The sequence below is a fragment of the Oncorhynchus gorbuscha genome, linkage group LG10, assembly GCF_021184085.1.
Source record: "Oncorhynchus gorbuscha isolate QuinsamMale2020 ecotype Even-year linkage group LG10, OgorEven_v1.0, whole genome shotgun sequence".
Taxonomy (NCBI): Eukaryota; Metazoa; Chordata; class Actinopteri; order Salmoniformes; family Salmonidae; genus Oncorhynchus; species Oncorhynchus gorbuscha.
In genome coordinates, this window is record NC_060182.1 from 23240428 (window position 1) to 23252833 (window position 12406).

At 44.9% G+C, this 12406-nt stretch overlaps 1 protein-coding gene across 1 annotated transcript; it reads right to left on the minus strand.

Annotated features, from left to right (window-relative positions):
• Positions 1–372: 372 nt before the first annotated feature.
• Positions 373–2373, minus strand: LOC124046847 (potassium channel subfamily K member 15-like). The gene is made up of 2 exons (XM_046367638.1): positions 2069–2373; positions 373–1751 (listed from the first exon to the last, which is right to left on the minus strand). The coding sequence occupies exons 1-2, from the start codon at positions 2349–2351 to the stop codon at positions 730–732; spliced, it is 1305 nt and encodes a 434-aa protein (XP_046223594.1). The 5' UTR covers positions 2352–2373; the 3' UTR covers positions 373–729.
• Positions 2374–12406: the final 10033 nt, after the last annotated feature.

A 12406-nucleotide genomic window follows, 5' to 3' on the forward strand; every position in this document is an offset into this window, starting at 1 on the left:
GTACAGGGAAATGTATGCGGGGTTGTTTTTAACCTCCTGCTATAAGGACAAGTAATATGATGATTTATATATGTCATTGATATGGTTAATTAAAGGCCATTGCTACCATATTCATGTTCCTATCTATTAATCTCCTCATTAAAACATCATTCCATTAAAGGCATGCAATATGAAGTACTTTCCACAGAATACTTAGCATCCTGAGGACCTGCTTTACTCGTGTATGTGTGTGTGTGTGTGTGTGTACTTAAAAACAATCATAATACCCAAATATCTATAGTGATAGTCATTTGCATCATAACATTTTTGTTAATATAATTATCATGCCATGTGTATCATCTCAATCATGCATCTCCACTCTTATTTGCATGCAAAAAAATATATATAATGCACATAATAATAAACTATCTAGGAGGAAAAAAATATTGGGGAAAAAACAAACAACTCACAGAGTATTACAATAATAAGTGAATTGATTCACAAAAACAACTTAAATTCATTCTGTATAAATACAGCATTGTAATCATTTCATTAGGGAAAATAGGTTCTAAAATTCCTGTTATAAAACAGATTCTCTTGCCTCTGCCAATACTTTACACCAATTTATTTCTCATCGAGTGTGTGCATCTACAGTGTACTACAACACCTTGCCTATGTAGTGTATAAAAATATGTATAAAATACTTTATTAATCCAACCGTTACAAACAAAGATTCTGTCCCATGTGGTGCTACACTGACTTCCTCCGGCAGCAGGGGTACTCCCTGAAGTTGTGCCCAAGCGAGTGTGTGCTCCCTGGGGACGAGAGTCTTGTGTTGTCTCTGGGGCTCCAGCTCTGGATCCTGTAAGAGATGGAGTTGCAGTAGACCGAGTTAATGTTGCACCCAGGGTGCTCCCTGTGGGAAGGCAGGGGGCTCTCACACACCTCCAGACGGTAGCACATACAGGAACACAAGGAGCCCAGGGGAGACTCTGGCCTTCGTCTGCCAGTGCCATGCAGCTGTAAATGCAGCCTCTGCCTGCAGGGGGCACCCCTGGCCCTGTCCCTATCCTCCTGCTCCTCTGCTGGGGAGGAGATGAGGTTGGTGCGGCTAGTGCCCTCCTCCATGGGCAGGGAAAGATTGATGTGACTGCGGCTCTGCCCCATCCTGTCCCTCTCCCTGACCCTAAGCACTCCTCTGTCCTGCCCTGGTCCTCCTCCTCCTCCATGGAGCCCCATGGTCAGCAGGCCCCTCTCCCTCTTGATGGAGGCCCTCTCCTGGGCGTCCCTCCTCTCGTCCTCTGTGTTCATGGTGAGGAAGCGCAGCACTACCAGGTTGAGGAAGGCTCCTATCACTGTCAGTCCAACCAGGATGTACATGAAGCTGAAGGCCACATAGGGTGTCTTCTCCTGGAGGTCCTCCTTCTTCTGCAGGGCCACAAAGTCCCCAAACCCAATGGTGGTGAGCGTGATAAAGCAGTAGTAGTAGGCATGGAAGAAGGTCCAGGCCTCATAGTGGGAGAAGGCTGCTGCCCCAACACACAGGGTGCCGATGCAGGACAGGAAGCCCACCAAGACCATGTTCTCCATGGACACCTCAGTCCTCCGTAACCCTAGGCACTGCTTGACCCTGCGCAGGAGATAGCAGACAAACGTGTTCATCCTCTCGCCCAGGCTCTGGAACATGACCAGGGTGAGTGGGATGCCCAGCACGGCATAGAACATGCAAAAGACCTTCCCTGAATCTGTGCCTGGAGCTGCATGGCCATAGCCTGTGGAGATAGATGGCCACCCAGAGGAACACCGTTACTCATTACTGTGTGTTATTGTAGACTAATACTGATGCTGTTGAAGCCAATGGTTAAGGGATGCCGAGAATAAGGAATAACATCCTACGATATTCGGTATAGATGTGCAATGTATTAAATTAGACTTTACAATAGGCAAATGGCTGACTCTTCTGTACAGTAGCCTATTTGCCGATGCAGAACACTGCAGTGACACTGTATTATAAAACCATTTCCTGACACCTGTAACACTTAAACTCAGCCATGACAAAAGTAGCCTAAGGGAAGCTAGCAAAACTTGCCAATGGTGGTGATGACCGTGATGGCAAAGTAAAAAGACCCGGCGAATTTCCACTGTCTCCCGGCGCGGTGGGGATCCGCTTGCAGCACCACCCGCTCGATCTCCCGGTAGTCGTCCTCGGAGAAGCGGTACTTCTTCTTCAACTCAGTGCGCTTCAGCTCAAGGATGCGTCGGCGGGAGCTCTCCGTCTCGGATTCCAGTGCGTCGAACACCGCAGCGCCCACCAGCAGGTAGGAGAACATGCAGAGGATAAGAGACAGGGTCCGCACATTTTGCTTCTTCATCTTCAAGCCCCCGGGGCGGAGAAACTCTTACAGGTGGGAGTGGTGCTCACTCTGGTTTAGCTCTCGCCTCTCTGGCTGTGGCGTAGAATCAATCCAACAGCAGGTGTAGCGTGGGGAGGAGGTGCACACAGATAAAATAGGAAGTGTATGGAAGATTTCAAATGTAGGCAACGTTGGGTTCTTTTCCCCTTCCAAAAAACGTGCGCTTACATTTCGATCATTCCCTCAATAAAAATTTCCAGCACTGAGTCTGTAGAGTTTTTAAAAATGTTCAATCACCATATCTTCCATGTATATTGTAGAACGTTGAGAGAGAATCATTGTCCTCGAGATGATTGAGATCCAACGCATTCTGTCCAAAAGATACGTTCCTCCAGCGTTTGCATCTAGTTTGTGCATGCGTGATATGAGAGCCTATAGGCTAGATTAAAAAATGTCTGACTTTATTATTCTACAAAATGCATAGGTTACTGTTGCGCCTGGTTTTCTATTGGAGTATCCAAACCTACTCACATTCAACAAGTGTCCCAACACAACCCTATAAGCCCACATAATAAAACATTACATAAATCCCCAAGCGCCCACGGAATGTAAAAAAGCGAAGTCAATGCGTGACCACATGGCCGCTCTCTCTCTCTTTCACTCAATATTGACAGAGTGCTGACTCTCCGAATGAAAACATTCAGCACCATGGATAGCGACTAGCGGAGGCGAGCATTGGCGATCTGCGCATTGGAACTCCTTTCTTCAAATCAAATAAAATGTTATTGGTCACATACACATGGTTAGCAGATGGTAATGGGAGTGTAGCGAAATGCTTCTGCTTGTAGTTCCGACCGTGAAGTAATATCTAACAAGTAATCTAACAATCACCCAACAACTAACTAATACACACATCTGCTCAGGCTGAATGAGAATATGTACATATACAGATGTCCCGAGCGGCCCAGGCAAGGTGCAATAGATGGTATAAAATACAGTATGATATGAGTAATGTAAGATATGTAGACAATATTAAAGTGGCATTATTTAAAGTGGTATTGTTAAAGTGACAAATTATCTATTTATTAGTGGCCAGTGATTGAGTCTCAATGTAGGCAGCAGCCTCTTTGAGTTAGTGATTGCTGTTTAGCAGTCTGAAGGCCTTGAGACTGAAAAACAGTTCTGTCTCTTGGTCCCAGCTTTGATGCACCTGTACTGGCCTTCTGGATGGTAGCGGTGTGAACAGGCAGTGGCTAGGGTGGTTGTTGTCCTTTGATCATTTTGGCCTTCCTGTGACATCGGGTGCTGTAGGTGTCATGTAGGGCAGGTAGTTTGCGTTGTTCAGACCGCAACACCCTCTAGAGAGCATTGCGGTTGAGGGAGGTGCAGTTGCTGTACCAGCCCGACAGGATGCTCTCAATTGTGCATCTTTTATTTTATTTTATTTTTTATTTCACCTTTATTTAACCAGGTAAGCTAGTTGAGAACAAGTTCTCATTTACAACTGCGACCTGGCCAAGATAAAGCAAAAGCAGTGCGACACAAACACCAACACATAGTTACAGATGAAATAAACAAGCGTACAGTCAATAACACAATAGAAAAAAAGAAAGTCTATATACAGTGTGTGCAAATGGCGTGAAGAGGTAAGGCAATAAATAGGCCATAGTAGCGAAGTATTTACAATTTAGCAAATTAACACTGGAGTGATAGATGAGCAGATGTTGATGTGCAAGTAGAAATACTGGTGTGCAAAAGAGCAGAAAAGTACATAAAAACAATACGGGGATGAGGTAGGTAGATTGGGTGGACTATTTACAGATGAGCTATGCACAGCTGCAGAGACTGGTTAGCTGCTAAGATAGCTGATGTTTCAAGTTAGTGAGGGAAATATAAGTCTCCTGCTTCAGCAATTTTTGCAATTCGTTCCAGTCATTGGTCAAGGAGGTGTTGGCTTTGGGGATGACCAGTGAGATATACCTGCTGGACACGTGCTACGGGTGGGTGTTGTTATCGTGACCAGTGAGCTGAGATAAGGCAGAGCTTTACTTAGCATGGACTTATAGATGATCTGGAGCCAGTGGGTGTCACGACTCCTACCGAAGGTGGCTCCCCTTCCTGTTCGGGTGGCGCTCGGCGCTCGTCATCACCGGCCTACCAGCTGCCACTGATCTTTTTCTCCCCCTCCTTGTCTGTTTATTAGTTACACCTGTGTTTAGTCAGGTTAATTAGTTGGGCTTTATTATCCAGCCGACCCACCTGCTGGGTGTGCGGGATTGTTTTATGTGTACTCGTGTACACGCCTGTAAGTTATGGTTGCTCGTTTACGTGAGTTATTCAGGACTGTTTAGTTCCCATGTGTTTTGGGGCATTTGTTTGAGTGGCGTCATTTTCACCTGTGTGGGTGGTATAAGAGGCTTTGGTGACAAAACAGATGACACTGTGTTAGACTACATCCAGTCTGCTGAGTAGAGTATTGGAAGCTATTTTGTAAATGACGTCGCCGAAGTTGAGGATCAGTAGGATAGTCAGTTTTACGGGGTTATGTTTGGCGGCGTGAGTGAAGGAGGCTTTGTTGCGAAATAGGAAGCCGATTCTAGATTTAATTTTGGATTGGAGATGTTTAATATGAGTCTGAAGGAGAGTTTACAGTCTAGCCAGACACCTAGGTGTTTGTAGTTGTCAGAACCGTCCAGAGTAGTGATGCTAGTCAGGCAGTTGCGAGCAGCGAATGGTTGAAAAGCATGCATTTGGTTTTACTAGCGTTTAAGAGCAGTTTGAGGCGACGGAAGGAGTGTTGTATGGCATTGAAGCTCATTTGGATGTTAGTTAACACAGTGTACAAAGAAGAGCCAGATGTATAAAAATGGAGTCGTCTGCGTAGAGGTGGGTCAGGGAATCACCCGCAGAAAAAGCGACATCGTTGATATGTACAGAGAAAAGAGTCTGCCCAAGAATTGAATCCTGTGGCACCCCCATAGAGACTGCCAGAGGTCTGGACAACAGTTCCTCCAATTTGACACACTGAACTCTGTCTGAGAAGTATTTGGTGAACCACACGAGGCAGTCATTTGAGAAACCAAGGCTGTTGAGTCTGCCAATAAGAATACGGTAATTGACAGAGTCAAAAGCCTTGGCCAGGTTGATGAAGACGGCTGCACAGTACTGTCTTTTATCGATGGCAGTTATGATATCGTTTAGTACCTTGAGCATGGCTGAGGTGCAACAGTGACCAGCTCAAAAACCGGATTGCAGAGCGGAGAAGGTGCGGTGGGATTCAAAAAAGTTTGTCTGTAAAAGTTTGTAAGGGTTTTGAGTGACAAGACAAATGTCTTCAGCCTCCTGAGGTTGAAGAGGCATTGTTGCGCCTTCTTCAACACACTGTCTGTGTGGCTGGACCATTTCAGTTTGTCTGTGATGTGTACGCTTAGGAACTGAAAACTTTCCAGCTTCTCCACTGCTGTCCCTTCGATGTGGATAGGGGGGTACTCCCTCTCCCTCTGCTTTCCTGAAGTCCATGATCATCTCCTTTGTTTTGTTGATGTTGAGTGAGAGAGTGTGGTGTCAGGAAAACAACCTGAGTGCCCTCACCTCCTCCCTATAGGCTGTCTCGTCGTTGTTGGTAATCAAGCCCACTCTGTTGTGTCGTATGCACACTTGATGATTGAGTTGGAGGCGTGCATGGCAACGCAGTCGTGGGTGAAGATGGGAGTACAGGCTCAGACTAGCCTCCCCCAGGTGGTGAAGGTAGGAAACAACATCTCCACTTCGCTGACCCTCAACTTTGACGGGCCTCCCCCAAGTGTTGAAGGTAGGAAACAACATCTCCACTTCACTGACCCTCAACACTGGGGGCCCCACAACAATGGAGGCCTGTCAAAGGCCAGGACCCAATTGCACAGGGAGGGGTTGAGACCCAGGGCCTCCAGCTTGATGATGAGCTTGGAGGGTACTATGGTGTTGAATGCTGAGCTGTGTTTAGTTTGTCTGGAAGCGTGACGTCGGTGTCCGTGATGTGGCTGGTTTTCTTTTTGTAGTCTGTGATTTCCTGTACACCCTGCAACATACATCTCGTCTGAGCCATTGAATTGCGACTCCATTTGTCCCTGTACTGGCATTTCACTTGATTGAGTGCTTTGCGGAGGGAATAACTACCCTGTTTATATTCAGCCATATTCCCAGACCTCTTTCCATGGTTAAATGCAGTGGTTCGCTCTTTCAGTTTTGCGCGAATGCCGCCATCCATCCATCCATCCACGGTTCATGGTTAGGGTAGGTTTCAACATCTCCAATGCACTTCCTTATAAACTCACTCACCGAGTCAGCGTATAGACCGATGATGTTCTCTGAGGCTGACCAGAACTTATTATTATTATTATATCCCAGTCCGCGTGATCAAAACTATCTTGAAGCGTGGATTCCGATTGGACAGACCAGCGTTGAATGGTTCTAGTCACTGGTACATCCTGTTTGTGTTTCTGCCCATAAGACGGTAGGAGCAAGATGGCATATTGGTCAGATTTGCCGAAGGGAAGACTGGGGAGGGCTTTGTACGCATCGCGGAAGTTAGAGTAGCAGTGATCGAGTGTATTACCCCCGCGAGTACTGCAATCAATATGCTGATAGAATTTAGGCATCCTTGTTTTCAAATTTGCTTTGTTAAAATCCCCAGCTACAATAAATTCAGCCTCAGGATATATTGTTTCCAGTTTATATAGAGTGAAGTTCCTTGAGGGCCGTTTTGGTGTCTGCTTGGGGGGGAATGTACACAGCTGTGATGATAACTGATGAGAATTCCGTTGGGAAGTAATATGGACTGCATTTGATTGTAAGGAATTCTAAGTCGGGTGAGCAGAAGGACTTGAGTTCCTGTATATGATTATACCATGAGTCATTAATCATGAGCATACACCCCCGCCCTTCCTCTCCCCAGAGAGGTGCTTATTTCTGTCGGCGCGATGCATGGAGAAACCCGGTGGCTTAACTGATTGAGACAACATATCCCGAGAGAGCCATGTTTCGGTGAAACAGAGGATGTTACAATCTCTGTCTCTCTAGGCCACTCTTGCTCAAATTTCGTCTACCTTGTTGTCAAGAGACTGGGCATTGGCAAGTAGTATACTCTGGAGCGGTGGGCGATGTGCACGTCTTCGGAGCCTGACCAGGAGGCCGCTCCGTCTGCCCCTCTGCGGTGCCGTTGTTTTGGGTCGGCTTCTGGGATTAGATCCATTGTCCTAGATGGTGGTCCAAACAGAGGATCCTCTTCGGGAAAGTCGTATTCCTGGTCGTAATGTTGGTAAGATGACGTCTCTCTTATATCCAATAGTTCTTCCCGGCTGTCTAAACTAGTCTAAACCAAATTCAATGTTGATAAACTCCTAAAAGAACACATTTCATAACCCCATTTTATCATTTGTGACCCACTTGACAACATGGAGAACATGGACGTAGAGAGGCTGGTGTTAGCAAAACTACCTATTCATCTACTCTTCAACTCCCATCCCTGGTAGAGGCACTGGTGAGAAAACAGGTGGCTTTTCCGCTTGCACTGCTTTGATTGCCTTTGCTTTGTGAAGCATGTGCGCGGGAAAGACTGACACTCTGATAATGTAGGCCCATTATTCCAAGTGATGAGCGGCCCCACTGGCACAGATGACTCTTTATGAGGCGCACTTTGTAGTCACTGGTCGATGTGATGCCCGCATCTATAGACTATGGGTCAGCTGTGATCAGGGTAAGAAAACAGTACATTGGTTATTGAAGTAGGAGAACCAGCTTTTAAGGTTTACGAGCAACATTGTGTTACTTCTCTCATTGCTTTCTATAGCTTTGCTATATAGTGTACTAATAACCAAATATTGACTATTCAGTTAAGGCAGCAGTCACCAGGGAAGCAGAATTAATATCCCTGTGCCATTTTTATATATTTTATAGCCATGTGATCCCTTCCCACCCACACGCTCAGCTCAATAAGAGACAAATTAAAACACACTGTGTTTGTTCCCAGAAAAAAATGTTTAAGAAGGCAGATGCTCTATCATTTCGTTCGGCAACATGCTGGGTCTTTTAGTGCAGTCATTCCAGAACTTGCAGCGTTTATGTGCCAATAGGTTTGATTTCATGAGATGACTATGTAATAGGCTTATTTCATTAAATGAGCACACATGTTATTTAGCCTAAAGATAAACAGGTTGGACTTTGTGTGTTCAGTTGGATAAAGGACTTGTTTGGCTCAAGCCCAGAAGAAATGACAGTTTAGAGACTATCAAAGAGCTATGCCAAGCCTATCTGAGACCATTTCCATTCTAAACCATCACCCCTGAAATCCCTACCAAAGCCACACAATCCTCCCCTTTATCAAACTGCATCAGTGACTCCTCTCTTCTCCAACAGTGAATTTGGTCAACATTCTTATGCATAGCCTAATGGCTGTGGTGTATGGGAGTTACAGTACATGCTTATGGGATGTCCCTGCAATACATTTTGATACATAATGGCTACTCTACCAAAATCTTATTCATTAATATTTGAAATAGGCTATACTCATTATTATAAACTGGGTGGTTCGAGCCCTGACTGCTGATTGTCTGAAAGCCATGGGTGGTATATGAGACCGTATACCACGGGTATGACAAGACATTTATTTTTTACTGTTCTAATTACGTTTGTAACCAGTTTATAATAGCAATAAGGTGCCTATAGGGTTTGTGGTATATGGCCAATATGCCATGGCTAAGGGCTGTATCCAGGCACTCTACGTTGCGTCGTGCATTAGAACAGCCCTTAGCCGTGGTATATTGGCCATATACCACATCCCCTCGGGCCTTAGTGCTTAATTAATCATGTGTGTGTGTGCATGTGTGTGTGTGCTGGGTGAATGTGCAAACCTACAGGTGATAGTGATTACCATAGTAACTCAGACCAGCACCACAGGCTTGGACCTTCACCAAGGTTGAAGCTGCCAAATTAAGTGCAATGATCTTGTCCTTCATTTATCAACACCACAATGATGTCATCCATCCCACTGAACAACAGAGCTACTTGAGATGTACCCAAATTCTCCCCCTCCGCAAAGTATTACATATTTTGATAGGAAAAGGGAGTGAATGGAAAGTGAAAGTTAAAACATTGTCTACTGAAATGGCCAAAAGTCGCATCAGACTATTGCAGCTGGATTGTTTGTTCTATATTGTGTTGCTAGTCTCTCTGGTCCCAGCAGCATCCTCCTCTCAGAACTCTGTGTTAAGTGGCTAATACAGCTCATTGAAGTCCTGGTTGTTTCATCCTTCCACCCAGTCCGCACTTTACCCCCTCTGTTGAATCTCTTTTACACCAGACATCTGGAACCTAGAATCCCAGCGTTGGTGAATGCATAGAGAACGTGTCAACCTTTGTCAATGTTTTATTCTCCCACATATCAGGCAGTGAAAAGAAGGCTGTGAACCTGGAAAGATCCTTGTATACCCAGCAAAGTTGATCCATCATCAATTCCTGGAGAGGAATGTAAATGAGGCACGGCGGCGGAGAGCTTAGAAAATGAATCACCTTAAAATAAGTCAAATGTTAGGAAATAAATAAACGTCTAAGGTGAGGGAGAGAGGAGTAGAGAGAGAGGTGCCATGTAGGGAGATGAGGGGAACAGAGAGAGACGGGGGCACCACAGGAATAAGAGAGGTGTTTGAATAAAAGTAATAATATAATGAGACAAGCCCAAAGGAGAGAGAGAGGGATCAGACAAGAGGATCTACCTACCGACACCCAGACAGATGAAAATGGCAAAAGGGAGACTGTGAGAGCTTGTAAACCAAGCTCCTTTAGCAGATGTCTCCCTTGACTCATGACTTATAAATGCTACATCGTGATGATGGAGAGAGTGATGAGAATTCCATGTGGCTTGCGCACACATGTCACCTAAGCAGATGGGGTATTGTTGGAGAGGGGGCGGGGCAGGGGACAAGTGTCCCCCTTCGAATGTCTTGAGAGGAGCAAGGGAGTACCAAGCAGTGATTCAGAACGTGCTGCCATAAATCTCTATGCACTAGGATCCTTCTGGTTGGCGCAGAGAGGCCATGTCGCTACAGGAGACCAGGAGACGATGAGGAAGAATGGAGAGGTAGTGGGGCCCTCAAGTCTCTCCCTGGTACTGATGATAAGTGGAGAGATACACAGTGAGGGAGATTCACTGTGACAAGAACGCCCTCTAGAGGCGTAAACCAACCGTCACCAGGTTACTTTGCCTATAAAGATAACTTCCCTCATTATGAGAGAGAGCAAAACAGAATGCCAGATGAGGTGAGGACAGGACTGGAAGAATGGAGATTGATACCCTGTTAATATGGTCTGCTTCAATCTGAAACTTAATCTGCACTTTTTGTCTCTGTTTACAATAAGGTGGCAACATTTTAAAGTAATTGCTGTCATCAGATTTTGTTGCTTGCTTCTTCCTTTTGCTAACAAACTCAGTGGCCTTGTAGTAAGAGTGTCTGCCTTGAAATTGAAAGGTTGGGAGTTCAATCCCTGGCTTAGTCCATAGACTGCAAATGTTCTTTGCTAATTATCCTTTTTCAAAACTCAGTTAAAAGCACTGAGTTGAGTTTGCCTTTCAGCAGAGTGCATTTTTATGGGAACGTTAGACACTTCTCCCGAGTCCTGAAACACTTGCACTAAGATCTTGAAAGAAACTAACCCTATTACTCTCCATGTCCCTGTGTTAACTAGTCTCTAATGGAACTCAGGCAAAGCCTCTTAGAGATGATCCAGAGACTATTGTACTGGGATAATTTCAATAAGAGTAAGAGTGTGTGTGCGTGCATACAGTGCATGTTGTTAGGTGAAAGCTTTACTCTAAAATTGATTAAATAGATTTTTCCCCCTCATCAATCTAGACACAATACCCCATAATGACAAAGCAAAAACTGATTTCGATTTTTTTTTTTTATGGCTAATTTATTAAAAATAAAAAACAACAATGTTACATAAGTATTCAGACCCTTTACTCAGTACTTTCTTGAAGCACCTTTGGCAGCGATTACAACCTTGAGTCTTCTTGGGTATGATGCTACAGGCTTGGCACACCTGTATTTATGCTGCAGTAGTTTATGTGTCGGGGGACTAGGGTTAGTTTGTTCTATCTGGAGTACTTCTCCTGTCTTATCCGGTGTCCTGTGTGAATTTAAGTATGCTCTCTCTAATTCTCTCTTTCTCTCTTTCTTTTTCTCTCTCGGAGGACCTGAGCTCTAGGACCATGCCTCAGGACTACCTGGCATGATGACTCCTTGCTGTCCCCAGTCCACCTGGCCGTGCTGCTGCTCCAGTTTCAACTGTTCTGCCTGCGGCTATAGAACCCTGACCTGTTCACCGGACGTGCTACCTGTCCCAGACCTGCTGTTTTCAACTTTTAACATTTATTTAAAAAAATGTTTTTTATAATAAAACACAAATATGTCTTTATTAGATAAGTATTCTACCATAAAGGCCTAATTGGTGGAGTGCTGGAGAGATGGTTGTCCTTCTGGAAGGTTTTCCCATCTACACAGAGGAACTCTGGAGCTCTGTCAGAGTGACCATCAGGTACTTGGTCACCTCCTTGACCAAGGCCCTTCTCCCCAAATTGTTCAGTTTGGCCAGGCGGCCAGCTATAGAAAGAGTCTTGGTGGTTCCAATCTTCTTCCATTTAAGAATGATGGAGGTCAATGTGTTCTTGGGGACCTTCAATGCTGCAGAATTTTTTTGGTACCCTTCCCCAGATCTGTGCCTTGACACAATCCTGTCTCGGAGCTCTACAGACAATTCCTTTGACCTCATGGATTGGTTTTTGCTCTGACATGCACTGTCAACTATTGGCAGGTGTGTGCCTTTCCAAATTATGTCCAATCAATTGAATTTACCAATCAAGTTGTAGAAACATCTCAAGGATGATCAATGGAAACAGGATGCGCCTGAGCTCAATTTCGAGTCTCATAGCAAAGGGTCTGAATACTTATGTAAATAAGGTATTTCTGTTTTGTATTTTTAAGAAATTAGCAAACAATTCTCAAAACACTTTTTCGCTTTGTCATTATGGGGTATTGTGT

What these genes read in the sequence shown, in the direction of transcription:
- LOC124046847 (XM_046367638.1), bottom strand. Translation starts at nt 2,351, where the DNA reads ATGAAGAAGCAAAATGTGCGGACCCTGTCTCTTATCCTCTGCATGTTC. An exon ending in CACGGTCATCACCACCATTG is followed by an intron (nt 1,752 to 2,068) that starts GCAAGTTTTGCT and finishes CTATCTCCACAG; the next exon opens with GCTATGGCCATGCAGCTCCA.